Source organism: Lutra lutra, chromosome 16, assembly GCF_902655055.1.
Source record: "Lutra lutra chromosome 16, mLutLut1.2, whole genome shotgun sequence".
In the NCBI taxonomy this organism is placed as follows: Eukaryota; Metazoa; Chordata; class Mammalia; order Carnivora; family Mustelidae; genus Lutra; species Lutra lutra.
The window spans coordinates 51,285,444-51,300,928 of NC_062293.1; the positions used below are offsets into that span (position 1 = coordinate 51,285,444).

Sequence of the window (15,485 nt, forward strand, 5' to 3'; positions counted from 1 at the left end):
TCTTACTAGTTTTCCCTTTCCTGATTTGCAGTCACCTAACCATGAACGTCGTTAAGGCCTATGAGTTGAAAAGGTGGAACAGGCCTGAGCATCTGAGTAGCATAGTCTGATAATCATGTGAAAACTAAAGCTAAAATCAAAGCTAATCAAATTTTAGTAGAATAGGGACGCCTGGGTAGCTCAGTTAGTTAAGCAACTGCCTTCGGCTCAGGTCCTGATCTCAGGGTCCTGGGATCGAGCCCCGCATCCAGCTCCCTGTTCAGTGGAGAGCCTGCCACTCTGCCTACTTGTGCTGTCTCTGTGTCAAATAAGTAAAAAAACTTTAAAAAGTTTTTTTGAGCTGACTAAGTAGACCTTTTCCTGTCAAAATCAAAGTTTTCCGAGGCAGGGCTAGAAAAGCCAGTTGAAATAACGAGGACCAGGTCAGTGAGCCCCACCGGGGTCCCGACATCAGAGGTGGAATCCGAGCCAGGGGCCAGGCAGACAGGTGACTCGCCCTGTGAGCCGTCCAAAGCCAGCCTCGCGCCTGGAGTCAGGGCACCCAGAGTCAGAGGGACCTGGGAAGACCTGGGTCAGGGCGGGCCAGACAACCTGGGATGGTTCTGGTGATAAGAAAGCCACGGTGGGGACAGAAGGGTCAGATGTGGCCCCGCCTGACTGTGTCAGATTTGCTGTCACGCAACCACCAGCTGGGGTTGGACTGCGTCTGCAAGACGGGGGCGGAGCCCCCAGGGCACGGGGGTTCCCAGGACAAAACAGTGACAACAGCACAGCCAAGCAGAACTACCAAACAGTGGTTTAAAGAAATCACTGGAAACTTTTCACTCAGATTGGGGAAGTCACCTAGCAATTTGCTAAGCAGAACAGGATATTCTTAAAAGTACTCTGAATTACGCGGGGGCGGAGCCGTCCTCAAATGAAATCCACTTAGCTGCTTTTATCCATGTTTGTGGGAAGATGGGCAGGGATCTGTTCCTTCGGCTCTGTTGTCATTCCTGTCTGCCTTGATCGTTTTTGCTTTTTATTGGGGTAAAGTAGACTGTGAAATTGACCATTTTAACCATTAAGTGTACAGCTCCGTGGCCTCAAGTCCACATTGGCGTGTAGCTGTTACCAGGGTCTGTCCTCAGAACTGTTTCATCTTTTCCCAACAGAATCCCTGTACAATGAAGCACTAATTCCCCACCCCCCCAGCCCCTGGTAAGCTTGGTTCTACTTCCTGTCCCCATGCATTTGCCTCCTAGAGGTACCTCGCGTGAGTGGAATCATCCAGCCTTCTTGTCAGGTTTATGTCTCCTTATGTAATGTCCTCAGATTCATCTGTGTGTCTCCCATTCTGCTTTTGGCATCCATCCTTCTTCCTTGTGGGTGAACTCTCACCAGGGACACTGCAGCAATGGCTCTGGGGGGGTGGGGAGCCCTTGCCACCGTGTCTTCAAAACCTGTAACAGCTCCGTAGCTGACTGAATTCTGACTGAATTAGACCCGTATCTGTCGCCAGTGCAGGAGGTCCGCCTTTTCTAACGCAACTATTTAGCTGTTTGATTTCTCCTCCCTTTTCTCAGAGGTATGGAATGTAGTCCACACCCCATCCCCCATATCACCGCCACCTACTAGAAACTGGAGACTCGGTCAGTCCTCCTTGTCACTAAGGAAGAGGAAAGTGTTGTGGTCACCAATTTGGGCTCTTGAGCTCTGTAAGTCAGAAAGGTCTGTGTTGAAACTGGAGATGGAGGGTAACAGATTGGGGAAGGGTTGGAGTGGGGGCTGGGTATGGGTTTGGGAGGGAGAGTAGGGACCCACATGCCCCTAAGACACTGCTCAGAGGCCTGGCTGCGAGGTGTACACAGTAGCCCAAAATCCCAAGAGGAGGGCTCAGCTCGGCAACCCTGCAGGCTGAGGGATCTATGTCCTACCTGTTCCAACCTGCTGAATTGCCTCTTTTTTTTAAGACTTTATTTATTCACTTGAGAGAGAGAGAGAGAGTGAGTGTGTGTGTGTGTGTGTGTGTGTGTGTGTGCCAAGTCGGGGTGGGGGTGGGAGCAGAGGGAGAAGCAGACTCCCCAGTGAGCAGAGAGCCCACCTTGGATCTCCCATCCCAGAACCCTGAGATCATGACCCTAGCAGAAGTCAGACGCTTAACCAACTGAGCCACCTGGGCGCCCCAGCCTGCTGAATTTGTACAAAATGCAGGAGAAAATGAGGGGGGGCTTTTCGAGACAGCATTAGGGTTGCAGTTAAGGGCTCCTGACCTGAGTTAGCTGAGTCTTCTGGTTGTAGGGGATCATTTGAAGGAAAACATCTGCATTCCAACATTGCCTGCACACACAATTTTTTTATGTATAGAGACACTAGATGTCCTGCCGGCTTCAAGAAGTAAAAGCATGATTTTCCAAAATAAAATGCAAGAGTGTTTCCTCCTGCTGTGGACTGAGGTGAATTTAAAGTGTCTTTGTCCTTTCTCCTCCCTGTGGATCCTTTGTCCTGCCGGAAGCCCTCCCTAGATAAATATGCCAGCAGCTGGCACTGTAGCTGACACCGTCCAACACCGAAAGCTATTATCTTGCCATCATTAAGAGAGACGAGGCCTTGATGTTCACTGCTGTTCCCGCTCGATCTCCCAGGACAGCATGCAAGTCTATTTAGATAATAACAGTCCCAAGTGAAATCAGCACTGAGTATTTTTTTCCGTTCTCTTATGCATGAAATGTTCATCTGGGAAAAAGAAATAGTCTAGCCACAGAAGCCAATGATTTTAGAGACTGAATTCAGTCTTTCTGGGAGTGAGAGGTAAAGATCGGGTTGAAGATTGTCTCAAATAGATTAAACTTGGTCAGGGAACAAAATTCCTTAGAACAGATTGCTTCATTATTACGTCTTATTTTTTTAGGAAGCACATCCAAAAATACAGAAGTGCTGTTTCCCCTTAAAAAAAAAAAAAAAAAAAGTTTTTCCTTACTAAAAATACTCTGTTTGGAGTGCCAGAGCCCTGGGGTGTGGGCAGAATCGTGTTGCTCTGTGAAACCCTGCGGATGCTCTTATGAACGTGGGGGGAGCTGGTCCCTCACATGGGGCGAGTTGGGAGGAGTATAAGATCAAAGAACTTCTCTGAGGGCAACTTGGTGGAATCCATAATAATTTATCCCACAAGTGTGCAGTATAATAACAGAAGACTGGACACAACTTAGACTGTCGTATCCATCCACACGCTGGACCTGTACATAGCTGCTAGGGAAGAGAATGGGGGGTTAATGGTGGTGAAAAGTGAGTTCTTTATCGAAGAGCTATCATACAGCAGACTTTTTTTTCAGGATTTTATTTATTTGACAGAGACACAGCGAGAGAGGGAACACAGGCAGGGGGAGTGGGAGAGGGAGAAGCAGGCTTCCTGCTGAGCTGAGAGCCTGATGTGGGCTCTATCCCAGGACTCTGGGATCATGACCTGAGCCGAAGGCAGACACTTAACCGAGTGAGCCACCCAAGCACCCCACAGCAGACAGTTTTTTATAAGGGCTCTTCTTGCCATTTTTTTTTAAAGATTTTATTTATTTATTTTTCAGAGAGAGGGAGAGAGAGCGAGCATAGGCAGACAGAATGGCAGGCAGAGGCAGAGGGAGAAGCAGGCTCCCGGATGAGCAAGGAGCCCGATGTGGGACTCGATCCCAGGACGCTGGGATCATGACCTGAGCCGAAGGCAGCTGCTTAACCAACTGAGCCACCCAGGCGTCCCTCTTCTTGCTATTTTTGAAACTAATCTTGACTACAATCCTAGGAGGTATCTATTCTACATCCATTTTAAGGATCCAGAGGAGAACCTGGGTGGGGGCTCAGTCGATTAGGCGTCTACCCTTGGCTCAGGTCATGATCTCAAGATCCTGGGATCGAGCCCCACATTGGGCTCCCTGCTTCTTGAGGAGCCTGCCTCTCCCTCTCCCTCTGCCCTTCCCTTCTCACACTTGTGCTCACTTTCTCTCTTTCACTCTCTCTCTCTCTCCCAAGTAAATAAATAAAATCTTTTTTTAAAAAGGTTACAGGGTCCCTGGGTGGCTCAGCGGGTTAAGGCCTCTGCCTTCGGCTCAGGTCATGTTCCCGGGGTCGAGCCTCGCGTAGGGCTCCCTTCTCGCGGGGAGCCTGCTTCCCTTTCTCTCTGCCTGCCTCTCTGCCTGCTTATGATCTCTCTCTGTCAAATAAATAAATAAAATATTTAATAAATAAATAAATAAATAAATAAATAAATAAATAAAAAATAACAAGGTTATAAAAACTAAGACACAAAGAAGTTAAGTAATTGCTCACAGTCATCAACTAGTAAGTGACAGGGCTTCTGGCTTCAGAAGCCAATCTCTTGGTCTCTACACTATCACTGTTTCTCCACATGTAGCAGAAGGACCTATCGCTATAGATCTCAGGAAGTGGGAAAAAAGCACGGTGCAGAAATGTGCAGAACATGCCACCATGTGCATAAAAAGAGGGGAAATATATGTGGATGTTTGTGTAAATGCTGTGCAGGGCTGTCCAATGGAATTTTCTGCAATGGTGAGAATGTTCTAGATCTGCACTGTCCAATACAGTAGCCACTAGCCAAAGGTGGCCAGTATGACCGAGAAACTGAATTCTAGACTTCATTCAGTTCTAACTAACTTGGCCACATGTGGCTAGGGGCTGTTGTGTCAGACAGTGCAGGACAGGATAGACATGGAAAGAGGCAAAAGAAGCCGGTTAGAGATCGTTTAATCTTATAGTTTCCAAACTCTACCTTAACCGGACCTTCTGCAGAAAACTTTAGCTGGAAGAGCAGGTCCCGCAACCGATCATTTCAAAACAACTGATATAATCTGGCCGGTTCTTTGGAAAGATGAGGAATCTAGAAGCCGGAAAAGTCAAGTCATTTGCCTGAAGTCATAGTCACATAGCTGCTTTAGTAACAGAGGAAGATCTAAGTTCATCAAAATTTGGATTTGTTCTCTGGAGCCATGTACATTTTGGTTGGCCAAGGCTCACTCAGTCTGATAACCATCTCAAGAAAAGAAAATAAACTTTTGTGTCCAGTATTCCCAGAACTCCCTGGGAATCGTGAGTGTGATGTGTTTATTTTCCACAGTCCAGACCACATCAGGCCTCCTCCAGGTCCCAGACTCACCTCTTGCCTTACCACTGTCTGGTCAACCATTCCAGATGAGGGACTAGACTCTTATTACGTGTGTCTGTCCCTCAGCACCTTACACATAGCAGGCCTCCATGAACATTTGCTGGCTATCATTACAGACTTAAGAACAATGATTTGGGCTCTTTTTCCAGTCTAGAATTAACCCATTAATGCAGATGGTTCATAAGAAAGTCTTTTTTTTTTTAAAGATTTTATTTATTTTTTTGACAGAGATCACAAGTAGGCGGAGAGGCAGGCAGAGAGAGAGGAAGGGAAGCAGCGGACCCGCTGAGCAGAGAGCCCAATGCAGGGCTCGATCCCAGGACCCCAGGATCATGACCTGAGCCAAAGGCAGAGGCCCAACCCACTGAGCCACCCAGGCGCCCCCATAAGAAAGTCTTTTTAACATTTCCTTGGTGACTAGTGCATTTCAATAAGCTCTCAGCCAGGAGAAGGATGGGCTTCAGGGGTGCTAACAGATCACTCACTGAGCCTGAAAAGTGGGCAATTCTGGGATGAAGGGAACTAGCAGAGGTGCAAATAACCATCACCTTTTTAAGAAAAAGTAAGCCAAAAAGACGAGTGAAATGAATGACAGTGAGGTATTCAACAGAAAGGCAAGAGAGGAAAAGAGGGAAGGAAGATTCCAGAAAAGTGCTTCTCCAGAGAGCTGGAATACAGTCTGGACCTGGGGATAGAACATGGCAGAGAATCATGTGGGAACCAAGTTGAGGGGTAGAGAGATCTGCTCACAGAAGTTGTGGAAGAACGCAAGTTCCCGTGCCGAGCTCCTGCATTTCATCTTCCTCTGCCCGTGTTGGCTGCTGGGCAGGCCGGGTGTGGACCCGTTTACATGGCTCAGGAAGTGTCAGCCAGCCGGGCACTTGCAGTGAAACTAGAGGAAGTGTCACCATGCCAAAGGCCAGAGAACTTCAAGAAGGAAATATCCCAGGTGGGGACTCTCCAGTGTTTGCTTAAGAGGAAAAAGGAGGAAGCAAGAAAGATGTAGTTCCGGCCACCCTCCTGATGTCAATATCCTTTCGATTCTGTCTTCGGAGAGAGGTTGTACTAGATCTGCCTACACAGCTCTGAAGACACAGCAGCCCTTTTGTCATTAGAAAACTCTCCTCAGCTGAGAAGTTTCCTGTGGGGGTTGTCCCTTGTAACTTACTCATTTGGCCCTCGCCACACAAAGCAAACCATAGCCCTTCCCAGACTTGCTCCTTTGATCTCCTCTGGTCCAGATCTCAAACCCTCAACTCCTTCAACAGGGAGGATAAAGAATAGGAAGAAATCATTTAAAAAGTAAATTATTCCTCTAGGGGCACCTGGGTGGCTCAGTGGGTTAAGCCACTGCCTTCGGCTCAGGTCATGATCTCAGGGTCCTGGGATCGAGTCCCACATCGGGCTCTCTGCTCAGCAGGAAGCCTGCTTCCTCCTCTCTCTCTGTCTGCCTCTCTGCCTACTTGTGATCTCTGTCTGTCAAATAAATAAATAAAATCTTTAAAAAAAAATACACCCAGAAGAATAAGTAAAAACGGCCAAGGAAGTTTCCAGAAAGTCATAATGAAAGCGCGTTGGCCCAGCCTGACTGGAAGAATAAGGTGAAGCCGTAGTACATCGGGCCCTACTTTGTAACCCATCTTCACCCATCATAGGTATTCCAGAACAGATACGGCAAATGGTGGAAACAGACCTGGATGCGGTTCCCGTGGCCCTTGTTTAAGAGGATTGAAGACATTTAGTTGACCAGATTGAGTAGGGCCACATTTTTTAAATCTGTAAGAGGAGAACAGAAGCTTTCAGACTTGATTTGGGAGATGATTGGCCATCTAAAATTAAGTCAAGAAACAAGAGATTAAAGCAGGAAGGTGAATAGGGTCAGAAGAGGCGAGGAGTTCCAAGGAACCCCAAAGTGATTTGCTTGAGGAACAAAAAGTTGGTGTCCATTCTCCCGTTTGCAACAGTTGTGAAAGAAGTACATAAAGTCAGATGTTCTGAGTTCTCTATGGCTATATAACTACCCCCAAAACTTAGTGGGTTACAGTGCAACAGTGTTCATTTTGTTCACATGTCTACAGTTTAGGCCTACAGTTGACCCACAGGTCAACTCTGTTTTCCTCCATGTCTGGGGCCTCCAATGGCTATAGGCTGGAACAGTTCGGGGTTGGTCCGTCTCTCTCCAGGAGGCCTCTGTACTTGGCTGGTCTGAGTTTCCACATACCTCAGGAGCCTCAGAACTCCCAGAGACAGTGCTCCAAGAGCACTCAGTAAAAGTTGGAGGCTTCTTACGACCCACCCTGCAAGTCACAAATGTCGCTTTGTCCACATTCAAGCAAAAAGGCCAGCCCAGATTCCAGAAGAGGAGAATTAGACTTTGCCTCTTAGCGGAAGATTGCAGAGAATCTGTAGCTGCCTTAAATCTGTCGCATAAGGAAAAGAAAAAACTTAAGGTCTCTAGTCTGCCTTTCTAGCAACTTCTTGATTGCATCTTCCCTCCCTCCTCTACAGCCAAGTCTTTAGTCTTCTTCTTTAACATTTTTGGGGGAAAACAAAAACAAACAAACAAAAACTATCTTTTTTCAGGACCTCTTCATCCTAAAAACATACAGTTAGTAGGGCTCTTATTCATTCATTGCCTTGGAATTGACATGGGCCTAATTTGTCTGTAAGTGATGTCATTAATAATTTTAATAACATATTATTTTTCCTAATTATAAAAGTAATACATGGTCATTGTAGAAAAATTGGAAAACACAAAAAAAGCTGAAGAAAAGTTAAAATGTCATGGCACTTATTTGGTTTCCTGTTTCTGGCCTGTTGAAATCTTTTTTGGGTTTTGACTCTATCCATTTCTTATCCTCTGTCCCTCCCAGACTACCTCAAAGTCAGTGATAATGGAGGCAGGTATAGGACCAGTCCTCTAGATTCAGTTTATAATAATGTCAGTAATAATTACTGAGAGATCACTAATAATTACTGAGAAATATCAAGTATCTAGAAAAATGGCATATAGCAGAGCCATGAAAACCCAGAACTTCAGAGTTTTCCCAGGAATGACAAAGATTAAAAAACTGAGTTTAGATTATTTTGTTTGTCTGTTTTTCAATATGGAATACTTCACAATTTTGTATGCCATCCTTGCTCAGAGACCATGCTAATCTCCGTTGTTCCAATTCTAATATATGTGTTGCCAAAGTGAGTACTATAGACGGTTTTGGAAAATGTTTATGAAAAGCAAAAACAAGTTTGCTTAGCTTAATCAGTATACAACTAGGATATTTCTAGTTCCCTGTTCTGAACAGTAATGCTGTAGCAAACATTTTTGTGGGTGTGTCTTTTGGCAGAGAAAACAGAATAGATTTTCTCTAGAATAGATACCTACATGTGGAATTACTTGGTCAAGTAATTTTTTTTTTTTAATATGTTTGCAGTTGCCTCCTAAAAGCCTGTACCAATTTATATTCCCATCAGTCAATATAAGAATACCCATTTGGGGGTGCCTGGATGACTCAGTCAGTCAAGCATCCGACTCTTGATTTCAGGTCAGGTCATGATCTCAGGGTTGTGAGATAAGCCCGGCATCAGGCTCCACGCTGGGTGTGGAACCTACTTAATATTCTCTCTCCCTCTCCCTCTGCCCGTTCCCCTTCTCATTCTCTCTCATTCTCTCTCTCCCTCTTTAAAAACAAAAAACAAAAACAGGAATACCCATTCCCCACATCTTCATTAACTCCATGAATGAACAACCTTAACTTTTGCCAACTTGATGAGTGAAAATAGGTTACTATTTTTATTTTCTGGAGAGACTTAACACCTTTCCAAATGTTTCTGTTTCCTCTTCAGTGCATTACTGATTCATTCCTCTGTCAGTTTTCCCGTGGTTTGTTATCTCTTATTTATTATAAGAATATATTCTGGATTTAGTAGTTTACTGTATATGTCTATGTATTGTTTTTAATTTTGTTATACAGAAGTTTAATTTTATATAATCTGTTTTCTCCATCCTTTTATCCTCTTTGCATTTTATGCCTTACGTGGCTTTCTTTCCCTCAAGAGTATAAAGCTATTTATCTAGATTCTAATAATGTCTAACTTTGGCTTTTAAATTTAGCCATCTGGAGCTTATCTCTAGACAACTAATGTCTGAGAGAAGGGAAACTCATGAGGAGACGCCCATGGTCAGCAGCCCTCTGCTTGGGAACAGTTTCTGTGTCACAGTGTAGAGAGCTGGAGTGGAAGCTGAGCATGGCAGTCCCACAGAGCTGAGGGAGGCAGCCATCCGTGGCGGCTGAGACAGTGGCATTCTAGGGCAGAAAGGGGGCATCAGAAAGGAAAAAGCTGTGCAGAGAAGGGTTCCAGGTGGTCTGTGTGTGAGTCACCCTGTGTCTACGATTGTGGGCTACGCTGTCCATGTGACCATTGGTGGCCAGACTGCTGGAGGTTTACCAGATAGCCTGAGATGGGAACAAAGATACTAGAACCAGATGGGTGTAGACATATACCCAAGGCAAGGAACGGCCCCCAAACCCATGTGCAGGGAAGGAAGTGTAGGCTGCATTCGTTGCGATTTCACAGGGACCCACTTACATGTGCATATGCTCTATAATGTTTTCCACCAAATCTTCAAAATAAGCTTGGTCTTCCCAGGGCACTTCCTGCACGTGCTGAAACTTGGTGAGAAATGAACTTCTTCTGTCCTCTCTGATCTACACATTATTATTCCCCCTTCCCACCCCGACCCCCAGACACACTGGGTCTGTTTCTACAGCTGTGACAGTAAAAATGTCTCAAAAGAGTCTCAGAGGAGTCCCAGGAACGAGGATATTTAGGTCACGGTGTGTCCAAGACATCAAGTTCCTGCAACAGTGAGAAAACTGCACTTTCTTTTTTTCCATTTAACTGAATTACAGTCAGCATACAATATTAGTTTCAGACGTATGACAGAGTGAGTCAACATTTAGATTGTTTGTATGTATTACTAAATGCTCCCCATTGAAGTCTGTCACCATCTATCACTGCCCAAACCCACTATAATATTGTTGACTGTATTCCCTGTGCTGTACTTTTCATCCCCATGAAATATTTATTTGATAAATGGAAGTTTGTACCTCCTTTTTTAAAAAGGATTTTATTTATTTTTTTGAGATAAAGCAAGAGAGGTGAGTAGGGGTGAGTAGAGGGAGAAGCAGGCTCCCCGCTGACTAGAGAGCCCGACGCAGGGCTCGATCCCAGGACTCTGGGATCGTGACCCGACCTGAAGGCAGACACTTAACTGACTGAGCCACCCGGGCGCCCCAGGAGTCTGTAGCTTTTAATCCTCTTAACCTGTTTGTCCATCTCTTCACCCTTCCCCTAGTGGCTGCCACCAGTTTATTCTTTATATTTCTTAGTTCGTTTTTGGTTTCGTGTTTGTTTGTTCATACACTTTGTTTTTTTATATTCCACATGTAAGTGAAACTATATGGCACTTGTCTTTTCTTTCTGGCTTATCTCACTTAGCATAACACCCTCTGGACTCTTACATGTCACAAACAGCAAGATTTCATTCTTTTTTACAATCGAGTAATATCCGTGCACGCATGTATTGCGTCTTCGTTACCCAGGTCGCTTCCGTATCTTGGTTATTGTAAGTAATGCTTCAATAAGCGTGGGAGGGCATACATATTTTCAGATTGCTGTTTTTATATTCTTTGGCAAATACCCAGAAGTGGAATTACTGGATCATATGGTATTGCTATTCTTAATTTTTGAGGGACCTCCCTGCTGCTTTTAATAGTGGCTGTACCAGTTTACATTCCCACCAACAGTGCATGAGTGATCCCTTTTCTCCACATCCTCACCAACGCTTGTGATTTCTTGTCTCTTTGATACTAGGCGTCTGACCAGTGTGAGGTGACAGTCTCGTTGTGGTTTTGATACGCATTTCCCTGATAATGAGTGATGTGGAGTATCTTTTCACGCATCTGCTGGCCATCTGTATGTTTTCATGTCTTTTTGAGAAAAATGCCTATTCATTTCCTCTGCCCATTTTTTTTTTCATTTTAAATTTTTTTATGTATTTATTTGAGAGAGAGCGGGCAAGAGAGAAAGCACAAACCAAGAAGGAAAGAGCTAGAGGGAGAAGCAGGCTCCCCACTGAGCGGGGAGCCAACAGTGCAGGGCTCGATCCCAAGACCCTGAGATCATGACCTGAGCCAAAGGCAGACACTCAAGCGACTAAGCCCCCAGGTGCCCTCTCTGCCTATTTTCTAAACCGGATTGCTTGTTTTTTGTTTTGTTATTGAGGTACAGGAGCTCTTTATATACTTTGGATATTCAGCCTTTGTCATATATGTCATTAGCAAATACAGCAAGTTGCCGTTTCCTTTTGCTGATGATTTCCTTCGCTGTGCGAAAACTTGAGCTTGATGTAGTCCAGTGGTTTATTTTTGCTTTTGTGGCCCTTGCCAAAGGAGACAGATCCAAAGAAAATATTGCCAAGACCGATGTTGAAGAATTTACTGCCCATTTTCTTTTAGGAGTTTTAGGGTTTCGAGTCTCATGTTTAGGTCTTTAAGCCATTTTGAGTTTATTGTTGTGTATGGTGCAAGCAAGTGGCGCAGTTTCATCGTTCTGCATGTGGCTGTCCAGTTTTCCCAGCACCATTTACTGAAGAGACTCTCCTTTCCTCCTTGTATATTCTCATCTCCTTTGTGACCCTTCTCATCTCCTAATTGACCATATAAGCATGGGGTTATTTCTGGGCTCTTTATTCTGTTCCAGTGATCTCTATGTCTGTTTTGGTGCCAGTATCATACTGTTTTGATGCCTACAGGTCTGTTGAGTATCTTGAAACCTGGGATTGTGATGCCTCCAACCTTGTTCTTCCTTCTCAAGATGGCTTGGGCTGTTCAGGGTCTCCTGTGGTGCCCTACAAATTTTATGGTTATTGGTTCTATCTCTGTGAAAAATGTTGGTATTTGGATAGGGACTGCCTTGAATCTGTAGGTCGTGTGGGGGAGTATGAACATTTTAACAATATCAGTTTTTCCACTCCGTGAGCATGGTTTTCGTTTTCATTTATTTGAGTCATCTTCATAGTTTTTAGGATACAGGTTTTTTCACTTCCTTGATTAAATTTATTCCTAGTTATTTTATTCTTTTCAATGCGAGTATGGGATTGTTTTCTTAATGTCTCTTCCTGCTAGTTCATTATTAGTGTACAGAAACACAACAGATTTCTGAATATTAATTTTGTATGCTGTGACTTTACAGAATTCATTTATCAGTTCTGATGGGTTTTTTGGTGAAGTCTTTCGGGCTTTCTACATATAGTATCATGTCATCTGCAGGTAGTTTGACTTCTTCCGTACCCATCTGGATGCCTTTTCTTTCTTTCTGTTGTCTGGTGGCTGTGGCTACGACTTCCAATACTCTGTTGAATAAAAACGGACACCCTTGTCCTGTGCCTGATCTTAGAGGGAAACCATACAGCTTCTCACCATTTAGTATGATGCTAGCTGTGGGTTTGTCATATACGGCCTTCATTAGGTTGAGGTGGTTCCCTCGAAGCCTGCTTTGTTGAGAGGTTTTATCCTAACGTTGAGTTTTGTCAGATACTTTTCTGCATTTACTGAGACAATCATATGATCTTTACCCTTCGTTTTGTTTCATGTTGCTTGATTTGCAGATACTGAACCTTCTACTGGTAAATCCTACTTGACTGTGGCAAATGATCCTTTTAAGGTATTGCTACATAGGGTTTAGTCACATGTTTTTAACTTATTTTTTAAGTGCATTTGACGTAGAGTTGGTTTCAGGTACAACACAGAATGTTTGAACAACTCACCATGATCGGTGTAGTTACCGTGTGTCGCCATACAATGTTATTAGAATATTATTGACTGGGTTCCCTGTGCTGTACTTTTCATTTGTGGCACTGACCTATTTTATAATTGGAAATTTGTACCTCCTAATCCCTTTCATCTATTTTGCCTATCCTCCCCACACTCTGTCCTCTGGCCACTACCAGTTCATTCTCTGTATTTAGGAGTCTCTTTCTATTTTGTTGTTGTTCGTTCTGCCTTTCATTTTATTTTTTTTTAAGATTTTGTTTATGTATGTATCTATTTATTTTAGAAAGAGAGAGAAATTGTGGAGTGGGGCAGGGAGAGAGGGAGAGAATCTCAAGCAGACTCCACACTGAGCGTGGAGCCTGACACAGGGCTTGATCTCATGACCCTGAGCCATCCTGCGCTGAAACCAAGAGTCTGACGCTTAACCCACTCAGTCACCCAGACGCCCTTGTTTTGCTTTTTAGATTCCGCACATACGTGAAATCATATGGCATTTGTCTTTTTCTGGGTTTGCTCATATTTTGTTGAGGATTTTTGCATCTATGTTTATCAGGGATATTGGCTTATAATTTTCTTTTTTGTTGTGTCTTTGGTTTTGGTATCAGGGTAATACTGGCCTCATGAAATGAATTTGGAAGCATTCCTTCCTCTTCAAGTTTTTGGAGTAGTTTCGGAAGGACAGGTATTAATTCCTATTTAAGTGTTTCATAGAGGGGCGACTGGGTGGTGCAGTGGGTTAAGCGTCTGACTTGGTTTCAGCTTAGGTGGTGAGATTGAGCCCCACATTGGCTCTGTGCTCAGCAAAGTCTGGTTAAGGGTCTCTCTCTCCCTCTCCTCCTGCCCCTCCCCCAATCCGTGGGCACACTCTCACTCTAAAATAAATAAGTAACTCTTTTTTAAAAATAAATAAAAATAAACGTTTTGTAGAACTTACCTGTGAAGCCATCCTGTCCTGGACTTCTGTTTATTGGTAGTTTCTTTTTTTTTTTTTATTACCAATTCAGTTTCATTACTCATAATCAGTCTGTTCAGATTTTCTATTTCTTTCTGACTCAATTTTGGAAGATAGTATGTTTCTAGGAATTTATCCATTTCCTCTAGTTGTCCAACTTGTTGGCATATAAATTTTCATGGTAGTTTTTTATAATTCTTTGTGTTTTGTGGCATTGGTTGTAATTTCTCATTCATTTCTGATTTTTTTTTTAAGATTTTATTTATTTATTTGACAGAGAGCGATCACAAGTAGGCAGAGAGGCAGGCAGAGAGAGAGGAAGGGAAGCAGGCTTCCTGCTGAGCAGAGAGCCCGATGCGGGGCTCAATCCCAGGACCCCGAGATCATGACCTGAGCCGAAGGCAGCAGCTCAACCCACTGAGCCACCCAGGCGCCCCTCATTTCTGATTTTATTCCTCTTTTTTCTTGATGCACCTGGCTGAAACTTTATCAATTTTGTTTATCTTCTCAAAGAACTGGCTCTTAGTTCATTGGCTTTTCTATTTTTCTATGTCTCTGTTATTTATTTCCACTCAAATCTTTATTATTTCTTTCCTTCTATTAACTTTGGGCTTTGTTTTTTCTCCCTTTTCTAGTTTCTAATTTGACATAAGGTTAGATTGTTTATTTGAAATTTTTCTTGTTTCCCGAAGTAGACCTATATTGCTATACATTTCCTTTTACAACCCTTTTTGCCACATCCCCAAAATTTTGAACTATTTTGTTTTCATTTTCACTTGTTTCCAGGTATTTTTGAATTTTCTCTTTCATTTCTTCATTGAGTCTATTTCCTATAGCTCTTGGCCTCTCCCAGGTTTAAGTCTCACTGACTTTTAAAGCCAGACATCATGGACGTTCTTCTTACCAGGGTGGTGGGGGGCTATCTGATGTGGTCCTTGATCCCCTCACTCCCCACTTGACATCCTCCCCACTTGTAGGTCACTGCACTGAGGGTTTGGTTCCCACACATGTCTCTGCCCCTCCTATCCTTCTCCATGTGGCTTTCCTTCCATCTTTAGCTGGGGAAGAGCTGTTCGGTTGGTTTTGGGGTACTTTGAAGAGGGAGGTGCTCTAGGCCTGTCCAAGACAGGAGCTTTGGCCTGTCTGCGGACAAGGTGCACTGAGGATGCTTCCACCCTACTGTGTTTCTAGACTCAACCAGACTACATTTTCTCATCGGTCTCCTGACTTCTTCCCAGAAGCTTTGGGGTGTTTTTTTTTCTTTTTTAACTTTTTTTAGACTTTTAAGTTTAGTGCACACAGAGTCAACCCATTCACAGAAATCTAACAGAGGAAGCTAGAGATCCTCAGAAAAGATGAAGTGGTGGGAATGAGGTCAGACAGCTGTAGAATCCAGCTGTGGCCTCTGCGAGGTTGAGCATGGGACCCATTCCAGCCTGCGTTCTGCAGCATTTCCCTCCAGGCCCTGGTGTCTCCAGGCAACAAAAGGCAAGTGAAATGAACCTTTTGGAAGCGAGTGCTGTAGCTCGCTGGGGTTTTGCTTTGCTTT

At 44.0% G+C, this 15,485-nt stretch overlaps 1 protein-coding gene, 1 long non-coding RNA gene and 1 other non-coding gene across 10 annotated transcripts in view; 1 reads left to right on the forward strand and 2 right to left on the reverse strand.

Moving 5' to 3' along the window:
* The window catches only part of SPECC1 (sperm antigen with calponin homology and coiled-coil domains 1), a 226,957-nt gene that overhangs the window by 187,110 nt on the left and 24,362 nt on the right, over nt 1-15,485 (forward strand). Inside the window, exon 12 of one of the 8 annotated variants that reach the window (XM_047708249.1) lies at nt 1,155-1,382. The exons of the other annotated variants lie outside the window; for them this stretch is intronic. Within the exon in view, the coding sequence (XP_047564205.1) occupies nt 1,155-1,178 (24 nt within the window). The 3' untranslated portion in view covers nt 1,179-1,382. Of the gene's footprint in view, nt 1-1,154; nt 1,383-15,485 lie in introns of those variants that run through there. 8 annotated transcript variants of the gene reach the window in all.
* Nucleotides 1,412-8,222, reverse strand: LOC125087680 (uncharacterized). The gene is made up of 3 exons (XR_007123487.1): nt 8,208-8,222; nt 7,903-7,912; nt 1,412-3,106 (listed from the first exon to the last, which is right to left on the reverse strand). It is a non-coding gene; the product is annotated as an uncharacterized LOC125087680 (long non-coding RNA).
* Nucleotides 8,251-8,352, reverse strand: LOC125088228 (U6 spliceosomal RNA). The gene has a single exon (XR_007123629.1). It is a non-coding gene; the product is annotated as a U6 spliceosomal RNA (small nuclear RNA).